Genomic DNA, 14233 nt, shown 5'->3' on the forward strand with positions numbered 1-14233 from the left:
TACATTGCAACCCAGCCATACTGACATATAAATATAACCTAAACATACATTTCACAAAATAACACCTAGTGTACTCTGTATGACACTCTGATCATTTACACTCATTTCTTTCACTTTTTATTAAGTCGATCATCTAGTGGGGAAAAAAGCAGTGATTTGACCCATGTGGAAGTCTCTAAGAAGAGGTGGAGCCATTCCTTCACTTAGCAAACACCCTGAGATGGAAGATGAGAAGGCAGATCTCACAGGTGCTGCCCAAGGACCCTCACACACCTCTGTCTCATTGGATCCAGCAACAACACTGGGGCTCAGTTATTATCTGTTTCCCAGATAAGTAGACCCAGGTGTTTGATAACTTCTGCAGATACACTCAGCTCCCAGGGAGCAGAGCTGGGTTCCAAATGAAGTCTTTCTTGCATTACTCTCTATTTGCTGCTACTACTACTATGTGCTGCCCATGGCCCAGGAACAGGGCTTACACAGCTGAGCCGGACAGAGGGGCTTGAAGGACTTCACATCTCCTTTGAAAGATGTGTTGAAAATTTTCCCTGTATAGGGTATAGATTTCTTTTCCTGGCCCCAATTCTTATACTTCTGGATATGCCCTCCTAAAGCCACTATTTTTCAAATGTTAATCATTCTTTTTTCCCCATAGTCACTGTGTTATTTATTACTGAGCATCTGAAAAAGTGCCTTAACCATTTATTGTCAGCTTCTGTGGGCTAGGAGCCCAGGAGTGGCTTTCCTGTGTGGTCCTGGCTTTGGGGTCTCAAATGAAAGTTGTATGTCTTCGTGAGAGCAGTGTCTTTTCAGGTCCTCTGACCATTTTTAAAGTGAACTGTTTGTTTTTGTTGTTGTTGAATTGTATGGGTTTTTCATATATTTTGGATATTAGCTCCTTATATGAGGTATTGTTTGCAAATATCTTCTCCCATTTGGTTGGTTGTCTTTTTGTTGTGTTGATGATATCTTTTGATGTGCAGAAGCTTTGTAGTTTAATGTAGTCCCATTCACTTATTTTTTGCTTTTAAGTCAAATTAAAAAAATCCTCTCTGAGACCAAGGTCTGTAAATTTATTACCTATGTGTTTTTCCATATATTTTATTTTTAAGTCTTATAGTTAGGTCTTTATTGTACTAAGTGAAATACCATATTTTTGGACCATAAGACCCACCTAGGTTTTAGAGGAGGAAAATAAGAAAAAAGTTTTGAAGCAAAAAATGTGGTAAAATATTTAATAACATAAATAACATAATATTTCACCAATGTAAATGTAAGCAGATCTCAGCAGCAGCATTAACAACCATTATTCCTCCTAAATTTGGGGCGGGGGTGGGGGCAGGGCACATCTTATAACCCCAAAAATATGGTAAGTAGACAAGAACAGACAAAAACTGAATGATTTCAGTCATATAGGTTATAAAAAAGGAAGCAACAAATGCAAAAACAAAACAAACTCACAGACACAGTATGGTGGTTACCAGAGGGGAAGAGGGTGGAGGGAGAATAAAGAATGTAAAGGGGGTCAAATACATGATGATGGAAGGAGACTAGACTGTGGGTGGTGAGCACGCAATGCGATGTACAGATGACATATTATAGAGTTGTACACTGCAACTTATGTAATGTTGTTAACCAATGTCACTTCAGTAAATTTAATTAAAACATTGTAGTCCAGTTGCCAGCTGGGGTGTCAGTCATCTGAAGGTGTGGCTGGGGCTGGTGGATGTTTCCAAGTTGGGTCACTCACGTGGCTGGGTGTTAGTGCTGGCTGTTTGGCAGGAGGCCTTTGTTCTCTGCCACATGTACCATTCCACAGTGCTGCCCAAGTGTCCCCACAGCATGGCCCCGCCTTCCTCCAGAGCAAGTTATTTAAGACAGCAAGATGGAAACTGCCATGTCTTTTATGACCCCATCTTGGAAGTCATGTATTGTCATTTTTACTGTATCCTATTGGTTACTAAGTCACTTCTGTTCCTTGTGGGAAGGGACTGCACAAGGATGTGAATACCAAGAGGTGAAAAACATGAGGGGGCATCATGAGGGTATCAGTAGGCCCACCTATAAACCATAATAGGATTTACTTAATATTTTTCACTTTTTGCTAAAATTAGCTTTACACTAAATAAGTCCCAAGACTCATATGCTAATTATATTTTTCAGTACAAATGAATATAAACTTAGAGTTATTAATTAAGAAGAAGATTCATGTACCACTGGTGCTCACCTGCATACTTCCAGTGGCACAAAGGCGGCATATGGGGTAACAATGGGCCCAGTAGCTAGAGGCCTGTTGTAGAGTCCTGGTAGTTTTAGGCCATAAGTCCCAGCTATTCCCTGCTCTCCGTTTGGAACCTGAGAAACGACAGGTGTTGATGTTGTTATGTTGTGTTACTCCAGGACCGCCTGTACTTTGTGATGGAATACGTGAATGGTGGTGACCTCATGTACCACATCCAGCAGGTTGGCCGGTTTAAGGAGCCTCACGCTGTGTAAGTGAGAACTTTGCTGTGCATTTATTTCCCTTGGGATATGTGGGCAGGTTGTTAGTTTCTTTGGATTTGTAGCTGAATAGGGAGTTGAAATATTTGAAGATTCTTCTTCATAAGAAAGGTGTGGCTAGGAAGAAAGGCACTTTGCTTGATGTAGCATGCTTCTTTCTTCCTGACATCAGCTAAGAACTTGACATTTGAAAACCATAGCTGTTTCTTCATCTCTAATTCTTGCTCCTGACTCCCAAGGAAAGGCCTTTAGCTTCCTTGGAGAATGTCATTGTAAGTTTTGTTCACTCATTTGTCAGTATTTATTGAGAGATCACTATGTGCCCAGCCCAAGCAGTTTTTCTGAAACTTGATCAAGATCACAGAGCTAGTGTGAGGCAGATCCAGAATTCTGACCCAAATCTTTGCTCATGTTCTCTGTCCTACACCATGGTCCCTTTACATGCCCCCACATTAGGGGATGAGGACCAAGTTGCATTGTGGCTGTGCTCTGTTGCTTCTGAGTGGGGAGACTGATGGGAGTCCATTCTGTCCCCTTCAGTCTACAAAGACCCATCTCTTCTTTTTTTAAGTAAATCATTTTCATTGTTATTCTGTTACAGTTGTCCCATTTTTCCTCTCTTTACCTTCCTCTCCCCATCCCCCGCCACTCCCCTAGTCAATTCCATACTCTCGTCCATGTCTGTGGGCCATTCGTACATGTTCTTTGTCTAGTCCCTCACTCTTCCTTACTCTTCTTGCCACCATTATCCCGCTCCTCCCTCCCTGCTGGTCACTTTCAGTCTGTTCCATGTTTCCATGACTGTGGTTCTATTTTGTTTATTAGTTTATTGGTTCATTAGATTCCTATTATAGGTGAGATCATATGGTATTTGCCTTTCACTGACTGGCTTATTTCACTGAGCATAATATTCTCCAGTTCCATCCACGCTGTCACAAAAGATAGGAGTTCCTTCTTTCTTTCTGCTGAGTAGTATTCCTTTGTGTAAATGTTCCAGTTTTTTGATCCACTCTTTTACTGATGGGCATTTAGGCTGTTTCTAGCACTTGGCTATTGTAAATAGCGCTGCTATGAACAAAGGTGTGCATAGGTTCTTTTGAATTGATGATTCAGGATTCTTAGGGTATACTCCCAGCAGCAGAACACAATGTCATCATGTTTCTCCCCCACTGTTGGTGAACAGCAATATTGCAAGTCCTAGGGTGAGTGATGATAGCCTCACTTAGGGCATTTGCTAAGATCTTATTATCTGTCAGCAAGTCCCTAGGACTCACCTAGAGCCCTATCCTGTCATTCCAGAAGTTTCCATTCAGTGCAGCCTTGCCCCATCCTCCCACCTGTCCCTGAATTCTGATAGGGTTTGCATTTTCCTACATGCACACACAGGCATACACATGCATGTATGCTCACACGTGCACACACATGCACACATGACGTATATTATCAGGGCACATAACACAGTGCCTAAAGCCCTGCCCAGCCCTTGTGGCTTTCTGGTTCTCTCCAAGCCTCTTGCCTCCTGGGCCTTCAGTAAGAGATTTCACATCCTGGCTGGGTCATTTATTAGTTGTATAACTTGGCCAAGTTATTTCATGTCACTAAGCCTCAGTTTCCTCATTTAAGGAGCAGAGAAGTAATAGTAGAACCCACCTCATAGGATTGTTATTAGAATTAAATCAGATAATAACTTAAAAAGATGTTAGATATGTGGCCAGCCTTCAACAGATGGTAGCTGTTTTTATTAAGATATTTTAACCTTGTATAATCTGAAACAATCATTCTCTGTCTAGTCCATCATATCCCATGGCCTCCTTTCCACTAAGTAATTGCTGAACGTCTGATGACCCCAATTTGTTCTTAAGGCAGCCTCATAGCTCTCTAAATTCTGCTTATCTATCCGCACTCCCATAGTTTGTTTTATGAGGTGGGTGGCTGACCATCCATGGTGGGATATTGATGCCCTATGCCAGTTCAATATTATATTGAATTCCAAGGGTTGCCAAGCATATGATGTCCTTGCATTTCTCCATGGCTTTTTTTTTTAATTTCAGATTTTATGCTGCAGAAATTGCCATCGGTTTGTTCTTCTTACAGAGCAAGGGCATCATTTACCGGTACGTGAGCACTTTCTATCTCCTCATCTGCCTTTGCTCCTCCCTTCCCTGCCTCTTTCTTCAACTGCTTTTAAAATTAGACTCTGTGGTGGGGGAGGAATCCTCCAGTGCTAACTTGGGCATGTGTTCTACCAGGCAGCATCGCCCACTGCCCTGGCAGAGTTCAGCGGCTGTGTGTGGTGATAATGATCCCCATGGACTCTGCCATCAGGGATGGTTTGGAGCCTCAAACTGGAGACCATTTGCTGTAATAGGAAGAGCCTCACCAGTAGGGCCCAGTACTTCTTTCTCTTGCCCATGGACCCCCTGTTTTGGGAGCAAGCAAAGAATCTTGGCTGTCAGAATATGATAGATCATAGTATTATGAAACAAATTGTGTTGTTTTACTGTGTAACCACAATTAGAAATGGATTTCCTAGTAGCTTGCCCTGAAAGACAGGATTAAGTTTGGGACTTGGCATTTGCCCGTTTTTGGAGGAGCAAGTATATGATCATAGCTGTATGACTCATACCATTTTATGTTTCATGCAAAGCAGACTATTGAGCCTGAGGCTGCTATTTGTCAGCAAGTCCAGGGTGTGCAATTCTCCTTATACCACATGGATGCAAATAGCATAGACAGTGCCAGCCTGGGCTGCTTTGCTGTATGAGAGAAACTGGCAAGGGCATGGGGCTTCCAAAGGGCACTTGGCACAGGCGAGGATTTGTTTAAGAGACCCTGATGAACCACAGAAGTTCATTTCATTCATTCATTTGACAAACATTTATCAAAAGCCTACTATGTACTAAGTAAGCACTGTTTCAGGTGGTGGGGGTACCTGTGAGAAAAATAGGCAAAGCTGCCTGCCTTTGTAGAACTTGTAGTGGTGGGAGACAGACACATAAATTAAGATGTAATCTGTCAAGTAGTGATAAGAGCTATAGAGAAACATCAAGCAGTGGGGAGGGCCGATGTGTGCTGGGTGGTGCTGGGTTGCCCATCATTCTGCAGGCAACATGGGATTAGGGTCTGAAGAGTTAGGGTGGCCTCAGAGTCCTGGACCTTTTAAAGCAACTAAAGGATGTGGGACTACAAGGCATAAAGGGACCAGCCCTGATGGTCTCAAGGCAGGTAAAATAGTAAGTCTGTGGGTGTTGGTGGGATAGAGGGTTGGAAGATGGGGTCCTTGCCAGAAGCCTGCAGAGTCCTGGGGCTTTTTTTACTCCTTGGAGTGGTGATAGGAAGTCTGGTTGGGGTGGGATGATCTCTCATCCTGAACGCAGAGGCCCCACTCACCCTTTACTTCTGATAATGAAGCGTAAATGTCAGAAGGAGGAGTGGTTTTACCTGGCACATGTCCTAGAAACTGGCCTGGGAGAGCTTGGAGCACTTGGGTTCTCTCAACTAGTTTTTCTCCTCCATTATTCTCCTTAATATAAAAAAAAATAATTCTGTGAAAAATATCTCTTCTTACAAAAGATAAGGGGGCTTACACACATCAGTTTGTGAAGTGCTACTGGATACAGTGCTCTGCAGACACTCTGCCCTTCATTTAGTATTCTATGGGCCTCTCCTCTCAGATCTGATGTCTCACTATGTCCTCGTGAGAAATTTGGCACAATTGCTTTGTAGAAAAAGAAAAACACAAAGGTTCGTGCACCCTTCTTGATCTTCCTGCCAAGTTGTAAGCTATTGGAGGGGAAGGGCTGCCTTATTTTCACTTCTGTTCCCCCACAACACCAGCACAATGTTTTGCACAAAATGAGTGGTTAATCTAAAATATATAACATTTATTAAGTCCCTAAATTCTTGTGTTTGCAACAGTGACCTAAAACTTGACAACGTGATGCTGGATTCTGAGGGCCATATCAAGATCGCTGATTTTGGCATGTGTAAGGAGAACATCTGGGATGGGGTGACCACCAAGACGTTCTGCGGCACTCCAGACTACATCGCCCCTGAGGTGAGAGCCAATGGGACCCCAGTGCCCATTGCACCGATGACCCCTGTTCCCTACGTGGCTGCAGTAGAGCAAACCTCAGACTGTCCTCCTCCCATACTCCAGGTCATCCCTTTGAGATTGTGCATGCAGATTAACTCAGCACACATCCAAAAGCTCAGGACCAAAATACATCAAGGTTTGGGAGAAATTTAAATGAAACTCAAAAGAACCATCCATCACATATCAATAAAATTTTTCATCAAGCTGCTGTGGCTCATAGCCAGATGATACCTCCTAATTGTGACATTGCAGTGTTTGTTAAGAGGAGGGAAATGAGAGAGAGAGGTCCCCTGGGCTGACATATGATACAGGGTGTGTCTTAACAGGTATGCAGTAGTTGTACTGAACCCTGGTGGACTCAGAATTTTTCTTCTGGTCATGAAGATACAAATGAAAGAGTGAAGATTTAATTCTAGTACCCCCTCCCTTCCTAAAGGAGATGATCAGTTGCCGAATGAGTTTCCCTAGCACATCATGGGTCAAAAATTTGTGCCAGAGGATAGTTTTCCTTTTTCTCTGAATTGATGCCCAGATAGGTTTCTTTCTGTGCAGTCTGTTACTAGGCTTTTTTAAGAAATGGAACCAAGGGTGTGGCACAGACTCTCAGAAATGGACATTCTGGAATTCCTCTTTCCTTGATTGTCTATCACTTGATATGTAACAATGGTGACAGGAAACCCCATGCAATTAAATAACTCAGCACAAAATTTAAAACCTGCATTCTCTTGTACCAAAGCAGGTCCTCTTCCAGGAATCTAGTTCCTGGAAACACACACAGGTAGAAGGATATGTATTCAAAACCCTTTCTTCACCAAAGCACTATTTTTGGCAGACAACCTCAATGACTATCAGTAAAGGAATGGTAAGCTCCAATATTCAACATTTCTACTAGGAAATAATATGCAGCCTTTATGAAGTGCAGAGTACATCCGTATATACTAACTTGAACAATAGCTATCAGTCAGGGAATGGGCAGTAGACTGAACTATTTATAGTATAAAATACTGCTGACATTGATTCAAAAGTGTGAGTTAGATATATATGTAGATATGGAAAGATCTTTAAGACTATTGTTAAGAGAAAAAAAATCAAGGTCAGACTGATGAATGCAACATGATACCCATTGTGGAAAATTAAACAATACACAGAACACTGCTATATGTTTCTTCTGAGTATGTATGTGAGTGTGTAAGAGCATGGAAAATATAGAAGATTACAGGTTTTATAACATTGGCTACCTTTGGGGTTAAAGGCATGGTAAAGAGAAATCTAGCTCAATCTGTATAGTTTAAAATTTTCACAATGCAAATGTATTTTTTTATTGTAATACTGGAATCATTTAAAAAACACCCTTTAAAAGAATTAATCCTTTTTAGGACCCCATGGAGTTTTCCTTATGTGGCCTACCATGGTTTACTGTCAGACATGTTCTTGTCAGGCAGTTCTTCCTGAACTGCCTTGAGTTCCATAATCTCTGGCTCTCTTGCTGCATTTGACAGTCACCCGAGGAGCTTTTAAAATGTAGGCATCCTCCTGGATGGATGGAATCAGACTCTCTGCAGGGTGGGGCCCAATGTCCGTGGTTTTCAACAGTTGCCTGGGGGTTGTGATGCCAATATGCCCAAGGGGCCCCCTCTCCAGCCCACTGATGGAGTAAGGGGCAGGTTCAGCTTCCCCCAACTTCACCATCAGCTAACCATCACCTCTTGCACCTTCTTTCACATCCCCAGTCTCTCTTCTCCTTTGTAACAAGATTAAGTTGTTAGGTTCTCAGGAAGATCAATATGAAGTGAAGTGAAGATACTGATACAGTGAGAAGTGTCCTCACAGAAAGCCTTCCCCCTGGTGGTTCATTCTCCTTGGAGAACGTTTCTGATCTGAGCAGAACCTCAGGTGGGACGTGCCATTTTATAAATGGACCAAATTTGTGGAGACACATTTACTTAATAAAATAAGCAATCACTGAATTAGAGAACGTTCCAGTAATAGCAAACATTTTGAGGATGTAATATATGAGGCATATATTTTTCTTCCATCCTCACAAACCCTATGACATCATAGATATCATTGTGAACTTTGGTAGATGAAGAAACTGAAATTTAAAGAAGTTATGTTTCTTCTTCCAAGGTTGCACAGCTGTGCAGTAGCAGTCAGGATCCCAAGTTGGGACTTTGACCTTTCACCTTTGCTCTATCACCTCTGAACCCCTTTGATACATAGTTACCTCAGACCTTGATCTTTCACCTTTGCTCTATCACCTCTGAACCCCTTTGATACATAGTTTTATACCCTACATACTGACATATGGATGGTCACAACTATTCTAGATTTTGACATGCCCTAGCAATTTGGTAATAAGTATCAAAAATCTGAAAATTGACTTCCAGCCAAGATGGAGGTGTAGGTAGATACATTTTGCCTCCTCCCACAACCAAAAGAAGGAAAACACCAAATTTAAAAACAAAAAACAACCATAACTGCCAGAAAATCGAACTGTATGGACCAATAACCAAGGAGTTGAAGAAGAAACATTCATTCATACTAGTAGGAGGGGTAGAGATGGTCAGCCAGGGTGCTCAGCAAGGCAGCAGCTGGAGCACCTGGTGGGTGAATTGGCAGCTGACAGACTAGGGTGGACAAAGCTGTGGCTGGCAGACCAGTCAGTCCCACATTAACTGGGAAGAACAACTGGGGAGTGAGACAGACCACGCAACCCAGGTTTCCAGTGCAGGGAAATAAGGCCTCAAAACCTCTCACTGAAAAAACCTGTGGGCGTGGCAGCAGCAGAAAAAACTCCCAGCCTCACAGGAGAGTTTGTTGGAGAGGCCCACAGGGTCCCAGATTGTATGCATAGCCACCCACCTGGGAATCAGCACCAGAAGGGCCCAATTTGCTTGTGGGTACCAGGGGAAGTGACTGGAAGCACCCTGAGAGCTGAGCAAACAGCATTGTTCCCTCTGTGACCCCTCCCCAACATACAGTGCTACAACAGCAGCAATGGAGGTTGCTCTGCCCTGGTGAATGTAACAGGCCCTGCCCCTTACAATGTAACAGCTGTGAGGAGACAAAGAAATATGGCCCAAATGAAAGAACAGATCAAAGCTCCAGAAAAAAAAAACAACTAAGCAACAAAGAGATAGCTGACCTATCAGATGCACTGTTCAACACACTGGTAATCAGGATGCTCACAGAAATGGTTGAATATGGTCACAAAAGAGAGGAAAAAGTGAAGGCTGTGCAAGTGAAAAAAAGGAAAATACAGGGAACAACAGTGATAGAAAGGAAACCAGGACTCAAATCAACGATTTGTAACACAAGGAAGACATGAACATTCAACCGAAACAGAATGAAGAAACAAGAATTCAAAAAAATAAGGAGAGGCTTAGAAACCTCCAGGATAACATTAAACATTCTGATATCCAAATCATAGAGGTGCCAGAAGAAGAAGAAGAGGAAGAGCAAAAAATTGGGAACTTATTTGAGAAAATAATGAAAGAGGACTTCCCTAACCTGACAAAGGAAATAGACTCCCAGGAAGTCCAGGAAGTTCAGAGAGTCCCAAAGAAGTTGGACCCAAGGAAGTGTACACCAAGACACATCATAATTACATTAGCCAAGATTAAAGATAAGGAGAGAATCTTAAAAGCAGCAAGAGAAAAGGAGACAATTACCTACAAAGGGGTGCCCACAAGACTGTCAGCTGATTTCTCAAAAGAAACCTTGCAGGCAAGAAGGGGCTGGAAAGAAGTATTCCAAGTATGAAAGGCAAGGACCCACATCCAAGATTGCTGTATCCAGCAAAGTTATAATTTAGAATGGAAGGGCAGATAAAGTGCTTCCCAGATAAGGTCAAGTTAAAGGAGTTCATCATCACCAAGCCCTTATTATATGAAATGTTAAAGGGACTTATCTAAGAAAAATAAGATGATCAACATTATGTATGAATAGTGAAATGACAACAAATTCACGACTATCAACAACTGAACCTAAAAAACAAAAACAAAAACCAAGCTAAGCAAACAACTAGAACAGGAACAGAATCACAGCAATGGAAATCTCGTGGAAGGTTGTCATTGGGGAAGGGGAGGGGGAGAATGGAGGAAAAGGTACAGGGAATAAGTAGCATAAATGGTAGGTACAAAATAGACAAAGGAAGGTTAAGAATAGTATAGGAAATGGAGAAGCCAAAGAACTTATATGTATGACCCATGGACATGAACGAAGGATGGGGAATGCTGGTTGGGAGGGGGTGGGAAGGGCAGAGGGGACTAAAGGGGGGGAAATGGGACAAATGTAATTGCATAATCGATAAAATATACTGGGAAAAAATAAAGAAAACCTGAAAACTGTGTATATCAGTTGATTCCCCAATTCTACTTCTAGGTATTTATTTATTTGTTTATTTTTTTTAGGAAAAAAAATATGTCACTTTATTTGTACACTTAAAAAGTTGCACATAGAAACTTATAATACAGTACTGTGAAACAGGAAGGACTGTCAGGGAAAAGGAAGGGTGTTGCCTTCCACACTGTCTTCCAGCTTAGGAATTGATCTTCAGAAAATAATTAGTCAAATGTCGAAACGTCTATACAAGCATCTATATGTAGCATCAGAGAAACCTAATCAATTGGGATTTGATAAGATAGATTTTGGGTAGTCATTCAGTGGAATGCTATATTAAGGTAAACCTGATTGTGTTGACATACAAATATTAACATGGAAATTTTAAGTAAATAAATTTATTCTACACATTAAAGTGTTTATGTTTATGTAAAACATATACATACACACAGAGCTTAATATGTGTTAATAGTAAAGAACCTGGAAGAAAATAGATTAAATATCAATCATAACTTTTCTCTTGATTAAGGATTATGGGTGATTTTAATTGTATTCTCTTATCTATATTTTTAAATAAATAGTAAAATATTAATAAATGCTATTCCATTTTTAACTTAATTTTTAAAATTTGGGTGAATAAAAACATACAACTTACCATCTTAACCATTTCTAAATATACAGTTATGTAGTAATAAGTATATTCACATTGTTTTATAAATGTTATTACTTTTATAATGAAAAACAAAGACAGTTTTTCTTCTTAAAATGTCACACTCACTGTATTAAAATTTAAAATAACACACCATACTAAGTGACTCCAAAAGACACAGATGTTTTCCCTACCTGCAGGTGCCTCTGAAAGGAATATCCATCTTTCCAAGGGTGAAGAAACAGCTTGGGTGGATGCCAGGTTCCTTGTCCTCTGTTTTAGACAGTGGCCTGCATCTGGGACAGTGACAGTGAATTTAATTTTTCACAATAGGCAGGTGACAGGCAGAGGAAGACCTCTCCCTCCACCCCGCCCCCAGCAATGATCACTCTCACTGTGGAGGGGCATGTTCAGTCTCCAGCTGTGAAGGAAACCTGCACGCTTCCCTGATGGACTGCCTTCTGTCTTCCAGATAATTGCTTATCAGCCATACGGGAAGTCAGTGGACTGGTGGGCATTTGGAGTCCTGCTGTATGAAATGCTGGCTGGTCAGGTAATTGAATTTTAACTGATTTGTAGGAAAAGTCCTCCCTCCACCCCATCTGTGTGTTTTCTTTAGAAGAAAGTGTCAACTTGATACCCACCCATAAATCTGAACCTCTCTGACTTCCACAGCCTTGCATCGACCCTAGCCTGTTGGCTGTTTTTCCTTATCTTCTTGCTGACAGCCCTGGAGTGCAGCCTCCCTGGGGGCCCCAGGGAGGAGAGTCTGCTGGTTTGAGACAGTTGGGGAGGTTCAGGTAGGAATCCTCTTCATACCCCGTCTTCTGTCCCACAGGCACCCTTTGAAGGGGAGGATGAGGATGAACTCTTCCAGTCCATCATGGAACACAATGTGGCTTATCCTAAGTCCATGTCCAAGGAAGCAGTGGCCATCTGCAAAGGGGTGAGTGAGCTCCTGAGAGCTTTGGGCCAGGACCTCCACATCCAGGGTGCAGGTTGTTCCCTGCACTAGGATGCCCCACCTGGGAGGAGGGACTGAGACCGAGCTCCACCTCCCATCCCACTTGGCAACCCCAAGTCCAGTCTCAGACCTGCTGCCTCCCAGAGGAAACAGCACTTTTTTTCATTTGCATAACAGTGCTGTAGAGGCCCACCTGTAACCTCATCTTGATGCTGGCTGGGCTCCAGCCTCTGGCCCAGCACAAGGAACCCTGACTGGAATGAATGAGCCAGGAAGCAGAGATCCAGCAGAAGAGTTGGATCACGTGGGAAGATGAGAGTGGTCTGCAGCATGAATCCACAGCCATGCCTGGGACTGCTGCGTGTGTGTGGTTAATTCTAAGAGCATGTGGGTTTTGTTTGAAGAAAATATACTTTTGAAGGATTCTCTAAATAAGCTGACCCAAATTCAGTCACCCTAACTCTCCACCTGCCCCCTACTCAACACCCAAACAGCAGAGAGCATGTGCACTTGTACACATTCAGCTTGTATAAATCACACTTGTGAAGGAGGCAGGACACCTGTTTTCAGGAAGAGATTGCTTGTTGTGCATCTGGTGCTAGGCCAGCACGTGCTCACAGTGACCCAGGTGAGTCCCTGGACATGAATGGGCCCCACCTTCAGTGCCATTGGACTGACCTGACATGCTTTTGTATTTTGCAAAGGGCTCTGTGTGGCTTGAAAACTATATGCCTTTAGACACATTATCCAAATGTGGTAACTTTCCACCTGTGACAAGTGTGAAAGCAACACGATGAGGCCTTGGAGAATAAAGCCCAGAAATGCTGCTGTTTTCAAGGCATGATCTCAAGGTTAGAGCGTGGCTGTGCCTTCTAGTGGGTTCCCACTTGTGTGTCTGAATAAAGCAGACCTGCCAGTCCTAGATCCTGGAGTGTTTGCAGATTCTCCATTGCCCGCTCCAGCCCTGCTCTTCCTGAGTGGTCAGGTGCCATGTGAGCTGCCCTGGGTGACGGAATGCTGGAACACTTCGGTGGTTTGGGCCAGCCTCTCACCACCTTGATAAGTCTAGGTGCACCTTGTCACACCTGCGCAATTCCCACTCTTAGTGAATCACCTAAGCTTGGTGTTTAAGCTGCCTAGGTTATCCCTGGGGATCAGTCTCAATTTCTAACATCTTAGAGTGAATTGGTTAAAAATATTTTCTGTGAAGTTATGAGACAGGGACAGAGAATTGAGACCTATAGGTTCGTTAGAAGCTAAAGTGAGGCTTGTAGAAAAAAGAGGGCACAGAATGAGGCCAGTGCAGACCCCTATAGATTTTATGGTAGGGAGGGACAGGGAGGACGCCACCCACTGAAATTTTAGTTTGTTTAGTGATTGCCAACATTTAAAAATCAGGGATGTCCTGTAAACATTCAGCTTTCCAGTGTCTTAAAAAATGCAATGTTGCCATGGTGAGCCTGGCATTCCTGCAAAGCACATCAGCTGGATTGGGAGCCAGTACCCCCTTTAGATGGAACGTGTTCTCTCCAATTTGTAAAAATCCCCAGGTGACCCAATTTCATCTGGCTTCAAATCCTGATCCCAGCATTATAAGCCCTTTGACACAAGGAAATGGTTTGACCTCATCTGTAGATCAAGGCCAATGATAGGACTACACATAGGGTTCTCAGTGATTAAA

At 42.6% G+C, this 14233-nt stretch overlaps 1 protein-coding gene across 3 annotated transcripts in view; it reads left to right on the forward strand.

Annotated features, from left to right (window-relative positions):
• Positions 1-14233, forward strand: part of PRKCB (protein kinase C beta) — a 340114-nt gene that overhangs the window by 296094 nt on the left and 29787 nt on the right. For all 3 annotated transcript variants that reach the window (XM_045848918.1, XM_045848917.1, XM_045848919.1), the window contains 5 exons: positions 2401-2492; positions 4554-4616; positions 6421-6559; positions 12061-12141; positions 12427-12534. In XM_045848918.1, coding sequence (XP_045704874.1) covers positions 2401-2492; positions 4554-4616; positions 6421-6559; positions 12061-12141; positions 12427-12534 — 483 coding nt within the window. The remainder of the gene's footprint in view (positions 1-2400; positions 2493-4553; positions 4617-6420; positions 6560-12060; positions 12142-12426; positions 12535-14233) is intronic.

The sequence above is a fragment of the Phyllostomus hastatus genome, unplaced genomic scaffold (assembly GCF_019186645.2).
Source record: "Phyllostomus hastatus isolate PE091 unplaced genomic scaffold, TTU_PhHast_1.1 phas_contig_64, whole genome shotgun sequence".
NCBI lineage: Eukaryota > Metazoa > Chordata > Mammalia > Chiroptera > Phyllostomidae > Phyllostomus > Phyllostomus hastatus.